The sequence below is a fragment of the Phoenix dactylifera genome, chromosome 1, assembly GCF_051530095.1.
Source record: "Phoenix dactylifera cultivar Ajwa chromosome 1, Ajwa_hap1_PhDact_Kaust_v1.1, whole genome shotgun sequence".
NCBI lineage: Eukaryota > Viridiplantae > Streptophyta > Magnoliopsida > Arecales > Arecaceae > Phoenix > Phoenix dactylifera.
In genome coordinates, this window is record NC_143190.1 from 55,864,835 (window position 1) to 55,891,597 (window position 26,763).

Here is a 26,763-nt window from a genome sequence, read left to right on the forward strand (position 1 = left end):
GCAATCATACATAACGAAGAATTCTAGCAAAAAAAAAGAATTTGAATTTTTATATTTACTTTTATATAAAGAATAGGGAGGATTCAAACATTTAAATTCTAGGCTTAACAAATAATACCTTATTGTAATCCGAAGTCAACAATTTAGCTCTAGTGCTAATTCACATCTTTTAAAACTCTAATGCTGCCTATAAGGGTTATGGCTGAGTGCATCAATGAGGGGTCCTCAATAATTATAAGGTGGATATCATAGATAAGTATTAAACAAATAAAATTAAAAGAGAAAACTAAAGTATATTAAGATTGAAACCTTACTTCATGGGTTTGACTAGTTATGGCACTTGTCTTGTGATGGAATATCCATGGCAACGGTTTTTTTTTTTTTTCTCGTGTTCTGCCTTCCGCAATTTAAGATTCTCATCTTAGAATCCACGTGGACGCATCTGAGAATTCGACCGTTGGAGCGCTGTCGCCAGCCGGAACCTCAAAATCCCCCCCTTCTCCGCCCAAACTTCAGCAAGGCAATAGCGCATCTCTCTCTCTCTCTCTCTCTCTCTCTCTCTCTCTCTCTCTCTCTCTCTCACTCATGGGGATCTCCGCAGAAGCCCAGCAAGAAGAAAAGGTAAGCAAGAAAGATATGATTTTCTTGAGAGTTCTTGAAGTTGACTAGGTTTGAGGTTTGATCCTCGTCTCTTTCATGTTCTCCTATCTCCCTTTCTTGGACATCTAGGGTTCCTCGTCGTCAATAAAGATCCCTTTTTTCGCCTCACTGAAGACTTATCCCATCTGTGTATGAAGAATTTGGCGATGCTGGTTTCGGTCTTTCTGCGTTTCTTGAAATGATTGCAGCAAAGATTAAGGAATCTAGGGTTTTCCATGCTGAATTTTGGAGTTTTTGTTGCTTTCTCGATTTTATTGTTTTTAGGGTTTTCTTTAATTTCGGGTTGTTTTTCTTTTTTAAATGGGAATTTCACATGAAATGCTCAGGAATCTAGGCTTGTATTATGGGCCGTAGTTTAAACTTGGCTATCTCAACTTGCTGTGGATCTGATTACAGCTTCGCTTGTTCCCATTAAGAGTATTTGACGTTGTCTTTCACTGGAGGGGAAGAGGGTGTGAGCATTGGTGGTTATCTAGGTCACTTTGGCACAAATTTTAGACAAGATCTGCATCTTCTTCTTTTTTTTATTTCATTACGTATCAGAAAGAAAATTAGCTCTGTGGTATTTGATTTACTTCTATCTCTGCTGGAAATGCACATGGTGCCATCTTTATGTTGTTTCTGACTATATACCTTTCAGCTACCCATTTTGATATGATTTGAGGGTCAATTGTTCTCAATCTGTATGATTTTTCAAACTCTTCTTCACAGGTGTCGACCGTGGAGAGGCGCTGGACTCTCAATGACTTTGACATTGGAAAGCCTCTTGGACGAGGGAAGTTCGGCCATGTTTATTTGGCCAGAGAAAAGAAGGTATTGATCATTTACTTAGAAACTATACCATTAGAGTCCTTGGCTCTCTTCCTTACCTTGATGTTTATTTAAAAAAGATGATGTTTCGTTAAATATTATTTTAGCTACTATTGTAATACCCAGAAAATCAATCCAAAGTCTAAATTACCATTACAATGGAAAGAACAATAAAAAAATCCATTGGCATAAATAGTCACTGGCATCTGATATATCATAGTCTATATTAATATTTCTTAGGTATATGATTTTTGCAAGACCTCTTACATGTTTTGAATGGAAACAGAGCAATCATATTGTGGCACTGAAGGTTCTGTTCAAGAGCCAGCTTAAACAATCTCAGGTTGAGCATCAGTTGCGTCGTGAAGTAGAAATACAAAGTCACCTACGGCACCCAAATATATTGCGTTTATATGGTTATTTCTATGATCAGGTACAGAAATTCCTGTGTTGTTGATGTCTGTATTGTAGTAGTTCAATCTTTCTCATCTTTCCAGTTGTATTGCAGACCCGTGTTTATTTGATATTAGAATATGCAGCAAAAGGTGAGCTCTACAAAGAATTGCAGAAATGCAAATATTTCAGTGAAAGACGAGCTGCAACTGTGAGTATATGTATGCTTTATATTATTTCTTTTCATGTGCCTTATATTACTCTTGTTTGATGCAATTTCCTGCCTGAATGTTATTCTACCTTTAATTCTCCCTATCCGCATGTTTGTTCTACTAATTCAGTACTTTCATATGGCGCTCTTGTGGATGTTTATATGCATTGCAGCTGTAATGTAAAGTATGTGTGTTGCTATATAATACCATTTAACATCTATGACTTGGTACAAATTTGATCTTTTTCAACTTTTGTGATGTTTTAGTATGTTGCATCATTAGCACGGGCCTTGATCTACTTGCACGGGAAGCACGTTATTCACAGAGATATCAAACCGGAGAACCTTCTGATTGGTGTCCAGGTACCCACTGATTCTTTTTTCCTTGCTCAACATCTATATGAAAGATTCTTATGCAGTTGGTTCTTTGTATAGGGTGAGTTGAAAATTGCAGATTTTGGTTGGTCTGTTCACACATTTAGTCGCAGGCGGACCATGTGCGGGACATTGGATTACCTTCCACCTGAAATGGGTACGCCAACTGCCATTTACTCAGTTTCTCCTCGTATGAATTTTCTGATGAGCTTCCTACTTGGATCATCATTTGTTTCCATCTGTTCTTTTGTTACAGTGGAAAGTGTAGAACATGATGCTAGTGTGGACATTTGGAGCTTGGGTGTCTTATGCTATGAGTTCCTATATGGAGTTCCACCATTTGAGGCAAAGGAACATTCAGATACATACAGAAGGTAAGCAAGAAAAAGAAATCATGTTATTTGTATTGCCTTAGAAAGCGTTACATTTGACATCATTCCTTTTCTTTGATTGCAGTATGCCATTTTACAATGATTCATATCTGCCTTTTTTCTTAAAGTAGAGAAGAAAGAAACTTTACCATAATATTGCATGCCTTCATTTAGCTTAGCATGTGGCTTTTGGATTTAACCAATTGTGCTGAATGAAATGTCTGTTTATGCTTATTTTTCGTAGGTCACAGAAATTATACAACACAACAAGTAATAGACCTGTACGAAGATGGTAATTTATGGAGCCTAATACAAAATGAAAATTCAATAAAAGAAACATGTTTAGCCTTCAATTCCAACAAATAACCTCTACAAATTGCAACTAAATAAATCAGATGGAACATATTATCAATAAGTCCAGTTATATATCCTCATTTATTTTCTACAAATTGCCTCAACTTACTTATGGACTTGCCTAAAGATCCTGTCTTTGTACCTCTTAACAAATACCATGGGGTAGTTAGGCCGAAGAGCTATCCACCCTTCAAAGGATAAAATATGATGTATTCCAAGCCCAAGTAGAGTTTCTAGCAATCATTAAAATCTTTGAATCACTTTAGAGAAGGATTAATAAAAGTACTAGAGAGGATGCTCTCATTTTATCCTTCTTTTAAAGAAGCTCTCATCTTCTTTATGTAGAGTTGAGAGACCTTCACCAGTTCCTTCATCTGTTGGCAGGTTATATAGCTGGTAAGAACCTTAATGAGCCAGCTGCGAATTTCCATAAGAGGAACCTGGGATCTCTAACAAGTCTCTAAGTATTTGGATGTGTTAATATTTCATCAAAAATCTTTATTTATAGAAAATAACTTCATTTAAGAAATAATGCTTGAAACCCTTATTGTTCTTATTCTCTGTGCAACTTGTACCCACAATAGTATAGGACGGTATCATGGACATGTCCAAGAAGAATTAGTAACAATCTGCAACTTCTCTTTGGATGTTCCTGAAAGGAGTACAGGGCTTACAGATACCTCCTTTTCCTCCTGAGAAGGTTCTCGTAGCTAAAAATAGTCCATCTGCCTCACATTATCTCTGGATATCCATATGTATTATACTGAAATTGTTATATAGCTCATCAAAAAATTTCATGGAAGCATTTTTTATTTGAAATTTCATGTGAGCACCCTTTTCTTTTGCCAAGTAATAATGCTTGAAACCCTTCTTGTTCTTATTCTCTTTCAATAAGTAATATTGCATTTCAATTGTATTGGTACCTTTTCAACATTTACATTGTTCCCTTGAAATTATGTAATTTAGTTCCTATGCACTCCCTACATGCTATGCTATTTGGATTCAGGATCATCAAGGTTGATCTGAAGTTTCCTCCAAAACCAATTGTTTCTTCTGCTGCGAAAGACCTAATTAGCCAGGTTGATACCATCTTTCCTGTTTCTTAGCATAATCATTGCCATGATTTAAGTCACTTCATGATCATGAATAGCTTTCTGTATGACATTCAGATGCTTGTCAAAGACTCCTCACGGCGTCTTCCACTTCACAAGTTGCTTGAGCATCCTTGGATACTCCACAATGCAGATCCATCAGGCATCTATAGAGGGTAACATGTAGTTTAAAAGACAGGCAATCCCCCAGATGTTAGTGGAGTCACAGGAAACCCAACCTCCAATAAATTTGGAGGAAATTTGTGGATCAAATTCATTGATTGTATGTATTTTAGCTCTTTTGTTTCACCTGGTTTTTGGGTTGAACAACCTGACTGATAGGATCATTGTTGACATCTGATGAGAGCCGGTAAAGTCAGGAGCCGTAACAGTGAACTAACTTGTATTTTGTATGGTGGTTGATATCTCTGCTTGCATGTTTAGAAATTTTTTATGTACCACTTTTTTCCCTCTTTAATGAATTTTAAATACTTAACAAAAGCTGGATTTGGAAAACAACAGAAATATTGAAATCAAAGGTTAGGCATGCAAAACTTTAACATCGCACTGGAGGAAAAGGACATATTCAAAGGTTTTTATGTAGAATATGCTGTAACACCACCATTATTATCTCTGCTCAATCCTTGTCTCTGGCATCAACTCTTGCATTATTTTGTGTTTTTCCTCAACTTCACAGCGTCCCATTATTGCATCATTTCCATCTGCTGACCTAATTTCAGAATTCTCGCCACTTGATTTCTCATCACCATATCCTCTTACAAGACCAGCGTTAGGCGATAATATGCAATCACCTGCACTTGATGATTTTACATAAATTCAAGTCCCCAAACCAGTTATACTATTTTGTTCTTTTTCTTTTTCTTTTTGGTGAGGATTATACTATTTTTGTTAAACCGTCAGTTACCTGCTGTCAGTATGGTCAAATAGAATTTATTTTATCAATCTGAGCATGAGTCTAACAAAATTTGAGAATGTGATACACTTGTGGGATGGCATTTCGGTGAAGTTTTGGAGACAGCAGTGGTTGATGCTCCAAATTTTGCAGCAGAGAATTCTCATTGTCTCCCTTCTGTGGTTGACTTGGCCATCCAAACTGCTGCAGTTTGGAACTCCGCTTATGTCTGACAAATGAATTTGTAAATGCTGCTAAATTGCAATATAGAAGCAACCAGATTGCCAAAGCAGGCAAGTTGCTTACGGCCAAGGCTTAACTATTTTGAGCTGCGGGAATTTATTGTGCTTAAAAAAAAAGGATTATTCTAATGGAGCGTCAAGCTGTTGAAGAAAAAAAAAAGAGAATCCGCCCTAAAGTCATCCAACACTATAATCAACTAAGGCAACTTTGGTTAAATATTAGTCAACATGTTGCTGCTACATCTTAGAGCATGTTTGGTGAAGAAGAGTTGGGTTCTGGGAATGGGAATGAATGACTTCTAACATGGCTATTTGGCTGGGGTAAGTCTCATTCTCATTCCGACTTTGGAGAGAATAGGAATTGCCCAAATCCTCCAAAATTCAATCCGAATTCTCACCTGATTCCGATTTCAGTCACGAACTAAACACATTAGAGAATACGCCCATGCCGATTTCTATTTCAATCCCTTCCAATTCCGAACCAAATACACCCTTTGATTCTTCTCCATCAAAAACAATTACCATATAACATGAATGTCTTGCACTATATTGGATAATGCTGAGAACTTGAAGATCTGAATTCTTTGGGAGCCACCTGAACTCAGTTCCTTCCTATGTAGAATCATCACAGAGCTGATGCTTAAAGATTCCAGAGAAGATGAACCCTGCAATTGTGCTCGGAATATGAAGAGTAGGGCTTTCAGTTGTAGAGGCAAGAGACAGCCTCTGCAAACACATCTAACCATGTAGGTTACTTTCATTACAAAAATATAATGTAGTGGATGAAGAAACCCACACTACGTTTCTTTGCCAGGTCAAATCGAGCACAGAACTATCTGAATACGTCTTGCAACATAGGTAGGGGGCGTCTCAGACGTGAATGCATGGGAGCACCCGTTCATTGTTAAACTGGAATAGTGAAAGCACCAACATTTCACCGATTGACAAAAATCTACAACTGTTTTAACTCTGGTCCCTTTCATAACCATTAATATCCTTCATTATGTATAGAATTTTCAGCAGCTACACCTCTCTGGGCGTGCGATGAGTAGGAAATGACAGCAGATGGAAGGAACAATAAATGATAATAGACTGGCTAATTTGTGTAATGATTTGGTGGATCAAATAGAAGCTCTAAAACAAAAATACATCCATATTATGCCGAACAATTATGTCTGCACCAGCTGCTGTAAGCTGAAATTTCAGCCGCGCCAGAAAGAAACAATTCGTCTGACCACCACAGCAGCATGATTGGAAGAATTTAACTGCCCAAAGATCAATGCAAAAACTCGCAATTAATTCAAAATTACATTCACATGAACCACAAATTTTATCATATGAGTGTACTGCTGCTTAAACGGGAATACAAACTAAAAGTTTCTATACACTGCAAAAACTCTCAATTAATTCAAACTTACATTCACATGAACTACAAACTTATCATATAAGTGTACGGCTGCTTAACGGGAATACAAACTAAAAGTTCATCACTAAAAATCCTGACACTCCCTCAGCTACAACACCTCGCATTCCAGGTCTTATTTCACATGCTTTCAGATGTCTGGCCACCTAATGACAACCATCTTCCAAGCTCTTCTGCTCATCCAATAACTGAGTTGGCTGCGGCTCCGCCTTTTTAGCTTCTTCAATGTCTTTGGCACTCAAAAAGCTTGGTTGGTTGGTAGAGGACAGTAGCCTTGCCCACATTCTGTCAGTTATGACAACCCTGTTTCGTTTTTCCGTCACCCTCTGCAGATCATTGGAAAATTTCAAATCTTGAATGAGGCAACAACTGATAGTGCCAGATTAACAATAAATAAAGCCAGCAATTTAAAATTTTGGCATACTCCCACTATCCTTTTGATAATCTCTTAGTTTACAAATAATTATATGCAAAACTGAGGAAAGGAAGAGATCCATTCTTAATTGAAAGGTTAAAAAAAGCATGTCAATTAGGGGAAAAATTATCAAATGTCTCCAAAGAGGCTACTAGAAATATGACAAAAGCTTTTCTTACTCCTTAGTTCAACTACTTGACCACCAAAGATAAAATAATATATCTGAAACAGATCAGGGTGGGACAGAATGCAATGGCCTCTTTTATTAAGGAACCCATATGCCTATCGGGCCCCTATTGGGAAAGGAGGTTACTAGCCTCCACTCTATAAATACAGATTAATACATCTTCTGGTGTCAGATCTAGTATAAAGTGTGTTGGAATATCCAAACTTCAACAGCTAAAAAGGAGTCAGATATTTGAAAGAAAGCACCCTGGTTTCGTTTAGTGAACCGAACCTTCACGGCATGACTGTCAGGTTAGTTTTGCATCTACCACTGACGACTGAAAATAAAAGGATGATACTTACATGAAATGGTATGTACGTATGTCTGCCATTAACTAGACCCACTGTGAAACCTGTATATCCAGCCATTGCACCATGAATGGCACTGTGTGCCAAAAGCGTGCAGTAGACATTGTCAGATGCATTGCTCGGAATTGCACGAATCATGTATGTTGGATCTACAACATAAATTAGAATATGTTAGATTTAATAATTCATAAAGAACTAAATGGGGGAAGGATCCATGTCTGGACATACCTATATATTTAAGATTCATCACCATCTTTTGTATTCTTGCAAAGTGATCCTACATGATGCAAGGGGGGGACAATTAATATATGGCAAAATTAGGTAACTATCACGTGGAAAGCCTGTTTATTTATACAAGTCCAATTGATACATGATATACAACATAGATGACAATAACTTCTATGATTGATGTAATTAACTCCAACTCGATGACTACAACACAACTTGAGAAAATGGAAAAGATCAGTCAAATTATTTACACCTTCTGGTCATGATCATTGTCACCATGCGAGAAGTCACTCCCCAAACCATAAAAAGGTAATGACTGCTTGCTTTGAATTAATAAACGCATACAAGCATATCCAGATTGAACTAGCAGAACAAGAGAAATCTGTTTTCACATTTGAGAATATTTTGGATCCTACCTTTATCTTCTGAGATAACCATAACCCAACATCAAGAAGCAGCTTGTTTCCAGAAGGATCTTCATTGTGCATGGACCGCAGACTTTCAGCAATAAGATCTTGTCCTGCTCCCTCGGCAACAACAATAACCATGTGCCCATTCTCTTTAAGCCGTTTCTCTATATATTCAAAAAGTCCACCTTTTCCTTCGAGATAGAATGGCGATTCTGGAATTAAGCAACAGTCCTAAGAGGAATGATAAAAGGAGGTTAGAAGAAACAGGATCTTTAGACTCCGAGAAAACAATTAAAAAGAATCAGCATTCTGAACAGTTATTCAAGATCCCAACATCCCAAACAAATGGATACTAATTTCAAAACCATGGATCTACTAAGCTAACCCAGAGAAAAAACATCTTATACTCACCACATCTCGGCTTGCAAGAGTAGCATACATTGCAATGAACCCTGCATAAAATCACGTTAGCCATGAGGTAGACTTCACATAATAAATGATGTGTAAAATATTTTGAAAAGGTTAAAACCTACAAAGGATATCAGTATATCATGAGTACAAGCAAAATAAAGTCATGATGTTATACTGAATAAAAACAAACTTTTAGGCCTACAGAAATAGGAGCCATGAGATTACAGGCAGTATCTTGATCAAAGACAACTGCATACAGACTTTTTTGCGCGTATAAACTATGATATGCACACCAACAAACAGGATAGCATGTTCATGCAGCAAATCTTTACTTACTACTTCAGCTTGTCACTCTCAGAAAGGAGTTGAGTTGCTTATTCATAGATAATTCATCAAAACAGTTTTCATCATACTAAGTATGATCCATCATGTATTTCAACTGGATGCCATTATTCCTACCAATACCGAGAAACTTACCACTGTAGCGACCCATTAGCTTCACAAGGCCTATACCATTCTCCACACTTTCAGATTCTACATGTGCTGCATTAATGGCACGCTGAGCCTCTTCAACAGCGGAATCAAAACCAAAGGACTTGTCAATAACCTGATTCAACAAGAGGTGACAATAGAGTATTGAAATGTTATATTATGCAACAAGAGGTGACAATAGGGTATTGAAATGCTATTAAATTGTCCAGTCACATGAGCCAATCATAAAAGAAGATTGCAATGTATTGTATAAATGGGACCATGTATAGGATCAGGAAGTACCGCAATGTCATTATCTATTGTCTTAGGAATGCCAACAACAGCAACTTGGAGGCCACGTCTTCGAATTTCCTGCCAATCATAATTCAATAGGAATTTATAAAATAGTTAACAGTCAGTGCTTTTCAAGAGAATTCAGCCAATTGATAATACTATCAACATTGAACCTAATAGTTTCATTATGGTGCAATAAACATTTACTACTAGAAAACGGTTAGTGTTGTCTAAATAAGTGATCAAGTATAAGACAATTGTATCTTTTCCTCATTAGAGAGAAAGTAACAAACTCTGGAAGAAAATGAGAGACGCGAGTGATCAAATGTAATAGCAGCAGGAAAAACAAGAAAGTACAAGAAAACTCAGTACCCTCGATCCTCGAATATCATGGATTGAGGTATAGAATTCATTTAAAACTCTTAAAGTCCTGAGGAGTTTAAGGCTCACTTGCTCTGAGAAGTAGCAATTTGCTATCATGCCTAATAATGATGATATTTTTGCTTCTTAATTTATAATTACCTCAAAAATAACAGAAGCTCCTTTTTGGGTACCATCTCCTCCTATTATATAGACCTGGCGAAATCAATATCTCAAATTTAATAGTGAATCTAGTAGTAAGAAAACAAAATTTAAGTTATTTTGCAAAGTATTTCTGTTTACCTGATTAACCCCACGATCCTCAATATTGTCAACTATTTTGATAGTATCATGACCCCCTCGTGATGTGCCAAGGATGGTTCCTCCTCGCTTGTGGATATCATTGACAAACTTTGGGGTCAAAGGTATGGTATTGCGGGCATAGAAACCCCTGTATCCACCCTACAGATTCTACTAACCAATTAGTGTATGCAACAACAATACGAACACAAATGGACTAGGAATACAGGACATGGAAAACTGAAATTTGTAAATGTACAGCTATTAGGTGAGAGAGTTTGTTCTATCTTCTGGAAGCACCAAATGATATGAATTATTTGATGTTAGAAACATGAGAACAATTGTTCTTTTGATCAGACTTCAACAACCCATGCCATTTGTTTCACCATCCAATTAATTATAAAATGAGGAGTGCACTGCAGCATTAGATCATTATTCACGAGATTCTGTAAGCCTTAATCTGAGACTCCAAAACTCAGAATGGAAACACGACCAAGGACATGAACCACAGCAACATATTGGGTAGTGTAATTATGCCAATTTGATAAAATTCATAGCTTAAGCAACAACAATAATGCCAACTCCCATAAGCAAAGGACATATTGAAGGCAATGATGCCTAGATATGCTAACAAGAATTTATTGCTCATACAAAAATCATAGATCTAGATCAGGCAGATATGTAATCACTTCAGATATATTATGATATCAAAACGCAATAGAAGTGAGAGATTTAATTAGTATAAGTAATTATCTATTTAAGTTTAACAATTCAGAGCTCATGAGAAACATTCCATTATGAGGTACTAGGCACTGACCTCCTTGGTGCAACAGTCGAACAGTTACATGCTGGCTACAAGTTCAAATGTTACTCAAGAAGTTATGGACATTGCATTTTCTCCAATAAAAAATATGATATTTACATAAATGCCCCTCACTTTAGTATGTTTACATATCCATACATCTAATTTTATACGGGTTAATGCATGGCTGCATACCCACCCTAGAGTTGAGAAATATGTACCAAAAAGGAATGCTTTCTAATAAACAATGATCTCCAATTGCAACAACTGATATGACCATCTTAACTGTCAAAGAAGTCTTTAGGCAAGAAGATGCTTCCAAGAAGCCAGCAAAAGGGGGAGCCAGAAAGGATGCCCAGTGAACTAGATGAGGAAAAGTGAAGAAACCTGAACACTTCAGTTAGGTCAGTTAGGATTGGACCAGAAGATAGATAGGTCATCTCACTGTTAACTCCTAACCCAGTGCTAATCAAGTTTATATAACAGTCAATTGCAAACCGACCAGTATACGGAGTCAAATAGTTTTTCAAGTTCTCACGCAAAGCGAATTTTTAGGGGTCCATAAAGATCAATATTTTTGAATACATTTCTTGGGGTATATATGCATAACTCCCCAAAAAAAGGTCATGCACACTTGCTACAAACAACAATTTGCATGTCTTCTATATAATATGTTTGGATGGAGAAAAATAATTATAATGAAACATGTGTTAGATTCAGGCAAACCAATTCAACTGATGTGCCTCATGGTAGTGAGTGGCACCTTCTCCTCTACGAGTGGAGACTTATTCAAGGCAGATCAGGAATCCTCCTCCAGAATGCCTAAAGTAGAAGCTCATTGATCCCCATACTTAGGTGTGGCACATCATATGATCATGTCACAATTTAGATAAGCATAGAGGCATCACTAAAATCAGCCACAATGAATATATCAAATTTATATACAAAAGCCAAAAGATTTGCACATCAAAACAGTCTGACTTAATTTGCCTTACTCAATCTTCAAAAAAGCTGCATGCTACATTGAAAAGATATTGAGGTTCTAGACCAAATATTAAAGTTGTCATCTTTCTACAGCAACTTTCCAATGTGACATGCATATGTAAAGGTTAATGACCCCGATGATGGATTTGCTAACCAACAAATCTAGAAATACATCATAGATGAATCATCCATACATATGGTGCTTCCTATCATGGAATATGTAATTTAAGACCTACCATGGAGATTACCATAGATGAAATAAATAGCACCTCTTAAAACCCAACCCAACAAACATATTCCTTATAATTCAGATGTGTGAACATCCCATCAAACTTGAAATAATTATAGTATGTAATTTAATGATAACAGATGAAATTATTTGAAGTGTAACTTTCTACATAATTGATTGTTATACTCTCACATTCATTTGTACATTTATTAGTCTTATTAATTAGACAATTTATGATAATACATCTAGGCAGTTGACTCAAGCCTACATGGTGCCTATGTGGGCAAGAAAATGACTAATCAGGTACCCAGAAATATAGACAAACACCTTAGAATTGTCTAGGCAGACCTAGGCATCTAAGTAATTTCAAGCACCAAGGCAGACTGCCTGTAGAATCAACCATGATAATATAGGTGATCATACTTGCTAGAAGTTCCCTGAGGAGCACCGATGAAAACTATAAGCAACTAGAAAACAGATGCAAATAGATTCAAAAAAAGAATATAAATTAAAAAAACAACAAAAAGGGGTTCAGACCAATATTATAAATTAGATAAAAGATAAAGACATTTGAGCCAAAACTCACTAGTTATATCCTCACCTCTATCCCAAGGATTCTGCTGACACCATACATGTGAGACAAACCACATACCAACTCCCTGATTACTGTGTTAAGTCCAGGGCAAAGGCCTCCACAAGTCACAATGCATGCAAGCACATCATCTGACTCAAAGTACACCTGAGTAAAATTCAAAAATTCCCATCAGTTAAAGTATTGCTTGGTATTTCACCATTAATTACTGCAGAAAAATGTGCGCTGAAACCTACCCTCTGGCGTGGCCCAGCACGTCGGAAATGGAGCCCTCTTGGGCTATTTTTCTGAACCACAATCTACAAGACAACAGATGACAAAATAAAATACATTAACTACAGAACCCCATCATGTTAATACAGGTTTGATATTATATTGTGTACATGCAAACAACAAACTTCCATAACACCTTGTCTATCATCACATCTTAAACAAGCAAACTAGGATTTCAGAACATTTACTATCATGTCAAATTAACTAATATGGGAGGCACAAAGGATTTACCTTTTGGGGAACAGTATCATCCACATTAACAAAATACTGCCTGGCAATAAAAGATATTTACCAGTTATTATTGACGAGTATGTGGAAGTAAATGTGACCAGCAGCCGACAACATTTTACAACAACAACATTCTACAATAAAAGATAGGATAGATGACTATACCTGACAGCCGAATAAGATGGATTGTCTTGCAGCGGATTTGGAAAGTTCTGCCACAAAAATTAGTGAACAATTTGCAAAATTATTTTCAGGATACAGATCATAAAAGTCAACAAACAGAGATACTAAATGCCCAGCTTGAATTAAACTCCAGTGAGTAACTTCAAGAAAGAAATAAAAAAAGGTGTTACATTTCATAAAAGGAAAAGGTTAGCCTCTTTCTAAGCCCACATGCATGCTTCTGACTAATTTGGCAAAACAGTTAATTGATATAAAAGGAAAAGGAATTGTCTTAATCAATTACTATTCAGAAGTTACTTTCTGATCATATTCAAGCTAGTCACTAGAGGAGCTAGAATTAGTTTATGAGATAGAAAGACATCAACTTCATAAACCCAATATGATACCCAAGTCCAACTAGAATGGATTTTGTTGGATGTTATTTTGCATCTTCTGATGTAATTAATCATGACAGGTGCATTTCATTACTATACATGGACATTCTGGTTTATTACATGGAAGGGCAATTGCAACAGCTCTCCTTTTTCCTCTAAATCTAAAAGGATTAACGTGAGTAAATGCCCAAATTCATACCTTTCTCCTCTCCTATTTTCCACAATTTGTATTCAATGTGTTTAAACTGTATTTAGGTTGTCAAAAACCTTCACAGTACTTGCAAGCAACATACACCCCCTTGTCCTGGGTACCTGGCGGACAGATCATGTGACATGTTTATACACAGTGCCTTAGCATGGACCTCACTCAAAGATCCAATACATATTACTTGCATATCCTCTGATACCCATGATAGGTCACTTGAGATGCCAACATCCAGTTCCGGCCTTCTTTATGACTTTCATCGCTTGTAAGATTGTGAAGGTCATGTAGATTTAGCAATCTGTCTTTGGTTATTCGGTCGTAAAGTAACACCTCATATGACATAAAATTCAGCATCTTGCCTGTAAAATGACTACCTGCACCAAGCGGGAACTAACTCAGACGCTGCCATATGGGAAGAGCTAACCTGATGGATTAGATTCTAAGGCGTCATATGGAAAAGAATTATCTATACCATTAGGTTAAAAAAAAAAAAAAATCGAAGAGTTATCTTTGAGAACAATAGCTGCTCTGCACGGTATTCTATCACAATACTTGGCAGCAAAATTACAAGCTCTGTGCACCTCTTCCGCCTAAGAACTTGTGGTCTTCATCATAACAGAAGTAATCAATCAAACTAACTTATAACGAATCAAGATCGACTCCTTGAGCACCATTTCCCATTTTTATAACCAATTTACTGCCAAACCTAACAAATACCCCATCTTTTCTAGCCCAAAAAGCATATATCCATATGCTCGTCAAAAGAAAGTTGCCCCAACAAAACCCTAACCTGACATCGACAAAAACAAAGAAACCAAAGAGACCTCACGCAATCAACCAAGATACAAAACACCAACTTCAGATCTCAGCTCAGAAGCAAGATTATTAGACAGAAATCTAAAGGACACGACACTCACCGGCAGATCGGGGAGATAATCGGTAAAGTGGGGAACATCTTCCAGAATATAACCGCCCTCGCCTTCGACGATCTTGAGATTAGGTTTCCCCTCGAGCCCCATCCTACTGGGAGATCTGAGCTTGGGATAGTCTCGGAATGGCGGCGTGACCTTAATGCAGGTGAGAGAATTCTGGAAATCGAAGAGCCGCCTACTATTCGGCGAATCGAAATCCGAATCGACGAGCGCCTCGTGAGCGAGTGAGGCAAAAGAGGGAGACGATTCCATCAGATAAAGGCGGTGCCGAGTGGAAGACGCTAAGAGGCCTTCTTTGGGTACCAAGATAAGATGGCTTTGGGGGGTTTAAGAGCAGCGAAGACGGAATCGGGGGGATTATAAAAAGGACGAGACGAGGAATTCCTACGTAGAAAAGAAACGGGTGGCGGACTGCGAATTCCTGTGCTCCGGTTTCGGATGTGCCGCGGTAAATGATTGGAAGAGGGAACGGGAAGGAGAAAACAGGAGTGAGAGGAAAGAGAGAGAGAGGGAGGGTGGTTTTGAAAGGACTGATGGAGATGGATTAAATGGACTTGGGTTTTAGGAGATTTACGATACCGGCACTCTTTCGTAACGTCTGGAAATGCCAGCAGGGCACACATTTTTATGATACGAATTATGAAATTTATTTTCTCAAAAAATGAATTTATGGTTATCTATGTATAAATCTGAGTTGGAAAATTAGCAGGCTTGGTGATTATGAAAAATGCTATGCCTGCCTATCATCAAGATAGAAGGTTGGTTTTTTTTTTTTTAAAAGTTGATGCAATGGTGAGGAAGATTGATGAATTATGCGAGACCAAGTTAGCACGAAGGCATGCCATAATTCTCTCCTGAATATCGTCAACTAAATATACATTGAATCTTATCATAGGCGTATGTGTATTAAGAATTTAGAATAATAGATAATTAATATCTTACAAATTAGAGGACCATTTCATTTTGTTGTAGAATGAGGTTAATGTAGTGATGCTTGATAGTACCTAAGTATCTCTTATTGTGAAGATTTTCTACTATGCTATTATTTAATTTTTTTTATTAGATCTATGATGAGATTGTATTTTAGATCTTTGCCAAAATTTAAGAGAGAAAGAATACAGAAATTTTATCTAAATATGGACTGTTAATCAATGTAAAAGAATTTTTTTTAATCATAAATAAAAAGTGTTCAATTAAAATATGAAATATGACTGAATTAGCTTTAGTTACTTTCTAGAACAGTGGGATGAGAATTTGAAAGAAAGTATTTTATTATATGAATGATGATTTTATTGGATAGCACCGCAACTTTTCGTTATTGCCATTATTCTGATATTAATAGTAATTAATGGATGTTACGAGACATTTTAATGGATTTTTTTTTCCTAATGCCGGGCAGTCCAAACCTATCCAATAAAACCAAAAAACAAAATATCACGGAATGCCCTAGGTAAATTCTCTCACGGGTCTACAAGTTGCAACCAAATTGATTGGCCGCATAAGTGGCCACTCAGTCCGCAGCCCTATTGACCTTTCGGAAGACGTGCTTCGCCCGAAAGGCCGTCCAATTCCTGCTCATTGACCAAATATCCCGAAGTAGGAGGTAATCCCCACTCCGACCACTCGGACCCCTTGATCCAATCTATTACTGTGACCGAGTCACTCTCCAAAATGATGGAGCTGGCCTGCAAAACCAGATAAGTATAGCAAATGCCCGCTCAAGCTGCATCCAGCTCAGCTTCAGAAATCGTGGTATCCGACAACTGCCAGCTGCCATCATCATGCGCACGAGTTTCTAATCACGAAGCCCGCACCTTCTCTGTATCCTTTATTCAGTATTGGCTCATCAAAATTAATATTAACAAAGCTCGAGAATGGAGGCCCCTCATATTAGTCGAAGGAGGAGGGCCGTGCGGGCTGACAATTTCTTTGGTGGGCGAGCGCACGCGTCTACGCGCATGTGCCTCTCCACTCTCCGTTAGGAACGCTCATAAAAGTTCTCAACTCTTCCGAGTTCCCATGGAGGGGCAGTGTCGTTATTAAGAAACCCAAAGGACCCCAAGGGCATCGAGACGGTAAAAGAGCAGGACACCTGGCCGCGCTGGGAAGCAGGGTTCGTGCTTTCTGGAACAAGGGGAGCACTCAGTTCAACATGATGGCCGCGCCCATAGTTAACCGGCTCGCGGGTTTTCTTTTGCCTTCTAGATTAGCTGTAGCATCTATAGCGACAGGAATTGGGCGAGGGCCAGCCAAATTGGACTGGGTCCATGTTTTGTTTGAGCTGAAGCAGATGGCCGTTGGATTGGCTACCTTTGAGCTTGACAGATCTGACACAACCTGAATGGGTGATAAGCCTGAATGAACAAGTTGGGAGCATGCTTGCTCAAAACAGTGGAAAGTTGACTTGAGGCACATTTGTTCCTGCTGACAACTATATATAGCACCTTGTTTTCTGGATGTGTAAATATAGGTAAATATTAATATCTATGTGAAGCTTACTTTAAATATTATCAACAGAAAATATTATTTTGTGATTGGATGAGTTGAAATTGGATTGTTTTGCATCGCAATCACACCTATCCAGTTAAAACTCAGGTCATTCTCATATCTATCTTCTTCTTTTTTACATAGATACCCTTCTAAATATAGTATTTTGGGTGAATACCCTTTCAAAATTAATATTTACATATATACCCTTATAAAATATTTATTTTGCTATTCTACCTTTTTTTATTCTTATTTTTGCATATGTACCCATATCATCTAACGCCGTTAAAAAATTAACGATTTTAAATTAAAATGACTAAAATATCCTTAATGGTAAGCGTGCAAATAGAAATTTTTATAAGGATATGCAAGTAAATAGAAACTTTACCACATTTTTGGATAAAAATTTAGGCAAATCTAATTAGTCATATCATAATTGTGAGGTGCTGGGTGACCCATGACTTGAAAGACTTGCAATTGACCGCCAATCAGAATAGGCGACCCATGACCTACTAACTGAGTCCGTCTACAAGCCAGACCTTCTTCCAAAATCCAATTCCATTGTAGAAAACTGGCACATTACCCATAGTTAGTTGAGTGTTCCCTCACTTTCTCCGTTCAAAAGTTAAAAAGGGTATTCATGCAAAAAAAAAACCCAAAAAACAGAAGGAAAAAAAAAAACCAGCTACCGAGACACTAGAGGTATCAACAGGGTAATAGATCGAGAGAGAATCCTGACGGGCCGAGGTTCCTTTGGATTCTGTGAACCAACAGTCCTCTCTCTCTCTCTCTCTCTCTTCTGGGCCTAAGAGATTCTGAAGCAAAGCCCAGCTGTGTGGAGCTCCTATCTTCATCTTGAGATCCCGATACGTGGGGGGGGGGGGGGGGGGGGGAGGGGGGGGAGCTCCTATCTTCTTCTTCTTTTTTTTTTTTTGATGAAAAAAAGGGGTAGGAGGAGGAAGGGACAAGCCCACCCCCGCGTAGCAGCCCCACTGGGCCCCCGCCCCGCCAGGAGAATGTTCGATACGGGCAGAAATGGCTGTGTGTTAGGCACCCCGATCGGTTTTACTCATACCCTCCCCACCCGTAGGCCCGGCTCAGCTACTCCTCTGAGCTCTGGCTCGAGTCCCACGTGTGAGTACGTCACACCCGGCACCACCCCGGCTACTAGCGGTTCAAGAGCGGTCCTACACCACAAGTCCAAGCAGTGGCCAAAGTAATGAGCTCCGGTCCACAATTTAATCGTCGCCGCAGCGATTCGAACTTGGGACCTTGTGGTTAGAATTGCTGCCCAGTACCACTAGGCTACCACCTTGGTGGCTCCTATCTTCTTCTTGAGATCCCGATACGTAGGGGGGGGAAGCCGAACACCGAGGGGGTGCTGAAGCCGGGCACCGGGGGGGTGAGAAGGGAAGGGGAGGGAAGAGTAAGGCACCGGGGGGTGCTGAAGCCGGGCGGGGGGAGGGGAGGGGAGGAAAGAGTAAGGCACTGGGGGGTGTTGAAGCCGAGCACCGGGGACGTGGGTGGGGAGGAAAGTGTAAGAATAATAACATCATTTCAAATTTTTATTTTATTTTTAATTTATATAAATATGATTTTTTTAACACCGTTAGAACAACCATTATATTAGGGGTATTTGTACAATAACAGAGTTTTACAAGGGTATACATGCAAATATCAATTTTGAAAGGATATTCACGCAAAATTCGATATTTAGAAGGGTATTCATGCAAAAAATCCTTTTTTTTAATCTTTTCCATGACAAAGATAAATCTAAAATCGCAATCTAAACTTGCTCTAATTAGAGATGGTGATGCTTGACCCGTTTAATTTGATTCAAGTTATTACAGCTTGGCTTGGATTACTTACATAATAAAATGACGAGGATGGGGTTTAGCTTTTTGACCTGTTTAATAAAATGATCGAATTTAGATTGATAGATTTTTTATCTAATTTGTATTCGACCTGATCCTTTAATTTAATTCCACCCGATTGCCGCCACTACCTCTAATGGATGAGTTGTGCTTGGGCTGCACAATTAAAATCAGGTCAAGGCTTCAAAATACACACCGAGTTGTAGAGTGCCATAGGCCTATCCAACTCATCCATTAGAGATGGTGATGCTTGACCCGTTTAATTTGATTCAAGTTATTGCAGCTTGGCTTGGATTACTTACATAATAAAATGACGAGGATGGGGTTTAGCTTTTTGACCTGTTTAATAAAATGATCGAATTTAGATTGATAGATTTTTTATCTAATTTGTATTCGACCTGATCCTTTAATTTAATTCCACCCGATTGCCGCCACTACCTCTAATGGATGAGTTGTGCTTGGGCTGCACAATTAAAATCAGGTCAAGGCTTCAAAATACACACCGAGTTGTAGAGTGCCATAGGCCTATCCAACTGAACCTGAATTTTTGAGGGGAAATTTGGCTAGGCGTCTGTTGCTGGAAATTGGACCCCGAGGTGACCGCGAATCGAGAAAGAGGAGCTCCGGGTGTGATGCGGTGGCGGATGGCTGTCTCCGGTGGATCTGCAAAAAGACTTGGGCCAGGGTGTCCGGCGAAGGCCCTCCAATGCTTCAGTCAGAGAGGAATTTGAAAGAATTTTAATGAAGATAATGGAGAGATATTTTTTGGCCTCCGAGGAGAGAAGGATACCTCTCTGACTGAAGCATCAGAGGGCCTTCACCGGACACCCCGGCCCAAGGATTTTTGTAGGTCCACCAGAGACAGCCGTCCGCCACCGCATCACAGCTGGAGCTCCTCCTTCTCGGTCCGCGGTCACCCTCGGGTCCAATTTCCAGCAACATGAAAATGAAAGCACGAGAAAGGCTTATTCGGACGGCAGAACAGTAGGCCTGCTCGACAAAATCGCCGATCTCGCCGGCTTCGAGCTCGACTCGGTTGGCTGGAAGTAACGCACCACAGACGACCTTGCGAGCGACTTCGCTATTGCGGAGAGCCGAGTCGTCCTCGAAACCAGCCACTCGGGCAAAAAAGCCTCCTCTCAGGGCAGTCATTAATCCCTAAAGAGCTTGGGAGATCGGGCCTTGCAGAGCTTTGCGGTGGAGCGTGCAAAGAACTTGGGACCCTGAGACCGCTGCCCGGCTTGGGTCCCGTGCACCGCAGATGGATGACCTTGCAGGCTTTTGAAGGGCCCAAGGTCGGGCGGGCACCGGCCGCTGATCCTTCTACAGCCTCGGCAGAAGCTGCGCGCTTAGCGGGGGGAGCCTCTTCTGATCTAGGCTCCCCAATCCTCTTCTTACTATTCTTCCGAATGAGCTGAGGAGTTTCCGCCTCAAGGTCTTCGACCTCGATAGAGGAAGAAGTCGAGGTTGGCCTAGGCCTCTTCCTAGACAAAGGACGAGCTCCGCCAGCCTCGGCCACTCTCTTGTTGTACATGGCGAGGAGGGCCTCGTTGCTGGACACCATCTCAAGTGTCAGACCAACCCTAAAAAGAAAGGGAGGAAGAAAAACAAAAAAAATGAAATGAAGAACAACAGAATGAAGGGAGGAGTAGTTCAACCGCCCTTACCCCCAGGGTGTGCCGAGCTCAGGCCAATGTTTATCAGGGCCTCCTCACTCAGGAGGTCACTTAGAAAAATATCTCCCTTGAGACTGCGAAAAGCCGCAAGGATCCTCTGCTCACTCACGGTTAGTTCGGGGTCTTATTATTGGCCTTAAGTATCGGCATGCCCCATGACAGGTTGAACCCCCACGGACGCTCGGAGGAGAGAAAGAAGAATTTCTCCTTCCATCCACGGATGGAGGTAGGAGCACCTCGGAACAGCGGCCTACCTCCCTGAAGGGCAAAGTACAACCATCCTCCATTCGTAAGGTTAGATTTCAACATGTAACATCCGCGGAAGATATTTACCGAGGTCGGTATCCCGTGAGCGAGGCAAAGAGATGGGAAGCCAATGATTATCCTCCATGAGTTCGGAGCAAGCTGTGCTGGAATGAGGCGATACCTCTCCAGGAACTTATTCACGAACTCATGCAGGGGGCATCCCAGGTGTCACGACCCCCGCCCCGATCCCGGCGGGCTGCCGCGACGGTCCTAGGGTGCGGGTAGGCATAAGGCCACCAGCCACCACATAGAACCATACTACCTATCAATCATCAATAACTCCTGAAAATTTTGGCATGATGCATGCACAAAATGATCGCTTTTTCTATATTGACCTGTCAGAATTATCTCAATACATACAACAGCACTACCTGTCAGAGCAGCAATCGCATAATCTGTCACATAATAAACCTGGACAATATATAGCAATACATTATCACAGGCACACAACTGATCTGCATATATATGTATATATATATACATGCTTCCCAATCCTTCCATGGTCAACCCATATCCAAAACAGGATCTATGACTGTAACTATACACTATATATAACAGAAGGTTTATATTACTCCAAAATGTATAAACCTCTATCTACATTATACTATGGAGCGGCACAGCTAGCAGGTAATCTCTAACCCTGCTCCTCCCTATACAACACCTGGCCTGCAATCAAAAATACTAAACTAGGGAGTGAGTATATGAATACTCAGTGAGTGGAGTAGAGAGTACTATGCACATGAGACAAGATATAATCATAGCTCGAGATGAAATCTCAAGATAAATAACAAGATGAACATGAACTTAACATAGAGAATATGCAGTAAATCATCAATATCACCACAATCACAATCAACTCATCTGGAGCACATATGGAATAATCAAGTAACATATATGGTACTCATGAATATGCTTGACAGATCATAATGCTGGAACATACAAATCGGGTGTCAATATACTGAATCATCGATAAATAGCTATCGGAAGGTGCGTCTTATGCCCCAGGCGAATCACAACAACTTCCTACTGCCATATGCATACATAGAATATGACACCACACCAATATGTAAATCAGGTGTCAATATGCGAAATCATCACTAGACAGCTGTCGGAAGGTGGGTCTTACGTTCCAGGCGAACTACAACAACTTCTTACTGTCACATGCATATGCAGGATAAAACACCACACTGATAATATAAATGCCGGCCAGTATCCAGAACAGAAATCCATAAAAAATTCGTGAGACTTATCTCACATCTAAATACTAAATGGCACCTCGCGGAAATTCTACATCCGCGGAAAGCCATACTGCACCTCGTGGGGTCTTACTATGCCCAGCGGCAAGCAAAATATAAGTCGCAGGACCGGCCGACTACCACTCACTCGGCCACGACCCAATCATAACTAACATCAGGGTTGGGAGTGAGGAATCATGAAAGTGCAATGCAACTCAATATACCACTGAAAAAGCTCTACAAGTCTTTAAAATAGAGAAAATGAAATCAATTTACAAAAGAAGTCATTTCACAATTTGGAAATAATTTAACTACTCATCTACCCATTGTAATTCCTCTCAATGTTCCCTCAAATGCATGTACAAAATAATCAAGCATGGAGAAACAAGATTATAGAGGAATCTACTACAATATCAATCAATATGCACAAGTGGAATCAATTCACACTTGGCGACATTCATAAAAATGAATTAAGAATGCTCATGGTGCAAAGTACATGACTCCCACTCACCTGCCAATCCGGCACGGTCCTGATACACCTTCAAAATCTACAGTAGGCAGTGGGGGACTTCTTCCTCTGGTTTTCTAGCTTCTTGCCCAACTGTGACATGCATTTATAATACATTTAGTCTTGTATCAAGGGCCATAATTTACGTGCCAATCATAAATATAGGAAACTTTAATTGATTCAACTCTCCCCTTTTCTAAATCCTTTTCTTTTTTCCTTTTTCCTATCAATTAATCTTTCCCTTATATGTATTATGATGCAAAAGCATCACACACACACCTTAGGCCACTGCTATAGGGTCAAGGTCCGAGAAAGAATCAAAATCCTTCTTCACTAAAAATTTCACTGAAGCGTGAGTCGACCCCAACCTCATGAGTCGACCCTGATCACAGAGCCGCAAAACTTTATTTTCTGGACTCTCAGAGAGAGTCGACCCCCAACCTCGTGAGTCGACCCCTCTGAGGCATGAGTCGACCCCAATCTGCCCCGAGTCGACTCAAGTGGACCTCGAGTCGACTCCGGTGCGTTTTGAGGCGACTCCCACCATTTTCTCACATTTCTTCATCTCGGGTGAACAGTAATCTGGACTGACAGCAGGTTACTTCATCCCAGCTTTGATCCACTTTCCAAACTCCAATTTTTATGAAATTTATACCTAACATTCTACACTCATAGGGGTTTCCAGAATGGTAACATACATCATCATCGGAGGCCGACTGACCTCTTGTTGACCCCCTAATGGATTTTGATGAATACAAAACACTAGAGTATAATTTCATTTATCTTAACAATTTAATTGAGGAATTCATGTGATTAATTGAGAATATTGTTAAGAAATGTCTAGGCAAGTTCCCATAATTTTTATGAATTTATTGAAGAATATTTTGAGTTAAAGAAAACAGATCAGGGACAGCCGAGACGTCTCCGGATAGTTTCAGAGACGTCTCTGGCACAAACAGGAAGAACTGGGACACTTGGAGACGTCCCCGGCACCTGCCGAGTCGTCCCCGCGCTAGCGGAGTCGACTCTCTCAGTGGCGGCAGAAAGGCAATTTTCAAGAGATATGCGCGAGACGTCCCCACTGTACGCGGAGTCGTCCCCGCAAGTAAAAAGGAGACTTCCCGAGTCGTCCCCAAGATAGCGGAGACGGCTCTCTCAGGGTTTTCCAGAGAATGGTTTTTTCGGTGATAAGGAAGCGGAGTCGACCCTGAGACAGCGGAGTCGTCCCCATGCATAAAGTGCAAACAAGCCGAGACGTCCCCTGAAGGAGCGGAGTCGACTCTCTCAGGGAATTCCAGAGGACATATTTTTCAGAGATAAAGAAGCGGAGTCGTCCCCAAAGCAGCGGAGTCGTCCCCATTCAAAAAGTACAAACAAGCCGAGACGTCCCCTTAAAGTGCCGAGTCGACCCCAGACAACGTAAAAAGTAAAATCTTGTAGCCGAGACGTCTCTCGTTGAAGCGGAGACGTCCCCGGAGCGCCTGGGACGCGACTGACAGCTTTTCAGGTTTGGTTTGAATTTCAAATCCTTTTTACTTTGTCTCTAACGGCTATATTTGCTTTTTTGGGCTATAAAAGGGACCTCTTAAGTGCTTCTCAACAACTCTTCACCAACCCAAAGCTAGATCATTCAAGAGAGAAGTAAGAAAGAAAAGTTCAAGGGAGTGAGTGCATTCAAGTGAAGAAATCAAGTGTTTTCAAGCTTTCCAAGTGATTTCAAGCTCAACCTCTCTCGTACGCTCGGGATTCAAAGCTCACACTCAACCCTACGCGGTTCACATCGGAAGAATCAACATTTCTCACGCTTCCAACGGCAAAAGGATTCTTCCGGGTTCTATTGTTCATAATTGTCATATTTGCTTTTTAGAGCTTTACTTTTCCTTTGTAAACTCTTTCATTGTGGTGCTTGTTCCAGTCAAGGAACTTGGAACAAGGGAAAGGCGTCCCAAGCCTAAGTGAAATTGGGGGTTTTTGGGGTTTGTTGTGAGCCCGGTGTAAAACAACGAGTTGGGTAGTGAACTCGCAAAACTACCGTACTGTAATCTTGGATTATAGTGAAAATTCCCAAAGGTGATTTGGGGAGTGGATGTAGGAGCAGTGGAAGCTCCGAACCACTATAAAACCTTGTGTTTGCGATTGACCTTTCTCATTCCTCCTTCTTTACTTTAGTGCATATATTCGTGTGTTTTATTTTTAATTAGTCAAAAGCTTTTAAAACACCCAATTCACCCTCCTCTTGGGTGACCATCTCTGGGCAACAAGTGGTATCAGAGCGGGTGCTCTGTGTATTTCTTGAAAGACCTAACCGTCTTAGCCAAAGATCTAGATGGCAACACCCTTTAACAATGTTCCTGCCGAGGGGCAAGCAACCAATAGACCTCCACTCTTCAATGAGACAAATTATACCTATTGGAAGACTAGAATGAGAATCTTCATTCAAGCACAAGACTATGCCTTGTGGAGGGTTATAGTCAAGGGACCACAAGAACCATCACACATGGTTAATGGCATTCGAGTTCCCAAACCTGAGGAGGATTGGGATGAGAATGATGATAGGATGGCTCAACTTAATTCTAGAGCCATGAACTCATTATTTTGTTCTCTAGATGTAAATGAGTTCAATAGAGTCTCCACATGTACTTCCGCTAAGGAAATATGGGATAGGCTTGAAGTTACCCACGAGGGTACAAATCAAGTCAAAGAGTCTAAAGTGAACATTCTAGTTCACAAGTATGAGTTGTTTAAGATGGAACCCAATGAAACCATCACATGCATGTTTACTCGCTTTACCGATATAATTAATGGTCTAAAGAGTTTGGGTAAATCTTATACTAACCCAGAACTTGTGAGTAAAATTCTCAGGTCTTTGCCGAAAGCATGGGAAGCAAAGGTCACGGCGATCGTAGAAGCCAAAGACCTCAACACTTTGGGATTAGAACAACTACTGGGCTCATTGATGACGCATGAGCTCACAATGAAGCAACATGAAGAAGAGTTGCTGAAGAAAAGGACAATCGCACTCAAGGCTACCTCAAGTGTGTGTGAAGAAGAGAGTAGTGAGAGTGAAGAAGAAAGCCAAGATGAGGACTTGGGTTTGATAGTAAGAAAGTTTAAGAAATTCATGAGAAGAAAGAAACCTTTCCCAAGAAAGAAATTTGGAGGGAGAAATGATTGGAAAAAAGAAAAGAAAAAAGAAAGAGATCCAATCATATGCTATGATTGCAAGAGACCGGGACACGTTCGTTCCAAATGCCCTCAACAAAAGAAGTATTTTGGAAAGGAGAAGAAGAAGGCATTGAAGGCAACATGGGATGATAGTGACACATCATCCTCCGAGGAAGAGAAGGAAGAGACCGCCAATTTGTGCTTCATGGCGTTCGAAGACGACGAGGTATGTCAAAACCCAACTATAAATTTTACTTTAGAAGAATTATATGAAGCTTTTCAAGAACTTATGGGTGATTGTAGTATGTTAGGAGCAAAGAATAAAGAGTTAAAAGCCTCCAATCAAAAACTAAAGGAAGATTTTGAAAACCTATTAATTGAAAAGGAGAGCGTTAAAAATATTAACACTACTAACCTAGAAATCAAAAATTCAAAACTTAGCAT

At 39.8% G+C, this 26,763-nt stretch overlaps 2 protein-coding genes across 2 annotated transcripts; one reads left to right on the top strand and one right to left on the bottom strand.

Annotated features, from left to right (window-relative positions):
• The first annotated feature begins 523 nt into the window (after positions 1 to 523).
• On the top strand, positions 524 to 4,723 carry LOC103714333 (serine/threonine-protein kinase Aurora-1). The gene is made up of 9 exons (XM_008801539.6): positions 524 to 621; positions 1,372 to 1,473; positions 1,757 to 1,903; positions 1,979 to 2,074; positions 2,342 to 2,437; positions 2,510 to 2,606; positions 2,706 to 2,823; positions 4,181 to 4,253; positions 4,344 to 4,723. The coding sequence occupies exons 1-9, from the start codon at positions 586 to 588 to the stop codon at positions 4,443 to 4,445; spliced, it is 867 nt and encodes a 288-aa protein (XP_008799761.4). The 5' UTR covers positions 524 to 585; the 3' UTR covers positions 4,446 to 4,723.
• A 1,992-nt stretch (positions 4,724 to 6,715) lies between these two features.
• On the bottom strand, positions 6,716 to 15,609 carry LOC103714334 (ATP-dependent 6-phosphofructokinase 3-like). The gene is made up of 14 exons (XM_008801540.5): positions 15,054 to 15,609; positions 13,540 to 13,586; positions 13,378 to 13,417; positions 13,110 to 13,172; positions 12,883 to 13,020; positions 10,270 to 10,428; positions 10,129 to 10,182; positions 9,616 to 9,684; positions 9,319 to 9,448; positions 8,842 to 8,882; positions 8,437 to 8,661; positions 8,021 to 8,069; positions 7,787 to 7,941; positions 6,716 to 7,169 (listed from the first exon to the last, which is right to left on the bottom strand). The coding sequence occupies exons 1-14, from the start codon at positions 15,318 to 15,320 to the stop codon at positions 6,990 to 6,992; spliced, it is 1,617 nt and encodes a 538-aa protein (XP_008799762.1). The 5' UTR covers positions 15,321 to 15,609; the 3' UTR covers positions 6,716 to 6,989.
• Between the last annotated feature and the right edge of the window lie 11,154 nt (positions 15,610 to 26,763).

Bases quoted from the DNA above. Each gene is read 5' to 3' on its own strand.
- LOC103714333 (XM_008801539.6), top strand. From the start codon at position 586: ATGGGGATCTCCGCAGAAGCCCAGCAAGAAGAAAAG. The intron at 2,075-2,341 runs GTGAGTATATGT...GTGATGTTTTAG, and splicing joins GTGAAAGACGAGCTGCAACT to TATGTTGCATCATTAGCACG. The intron at 2,824-4,180 runs GTAAGCAAGAAA...ATTTGGATTCAG, and splicing joins CATTCAGATACATACAGAAG to GATCATCAAGGTTGATCTGA.
- LOC103714334 (XM_008801540.5), bottom strand. From the start codon at position 15,320: ATGGAATCGTCTCCCTCTTTTGCCTCACTCGCTCACGAGGCGCTCGTC. The intron at 9,685-10,128 runs GTAATTATAAAT...TATGATTGGCAG, and splicing joins GAGCTTCTGTTATTTTTGAG to GAAATTCGAAGACGTGGCCT. The intron at 7,170-7,786 runs GTAAGTATCATC...AATGATCTGCAG, and splicing joins ATACGTACATACCATTTCAT to AGGGTGACGGAAAAACGAAA.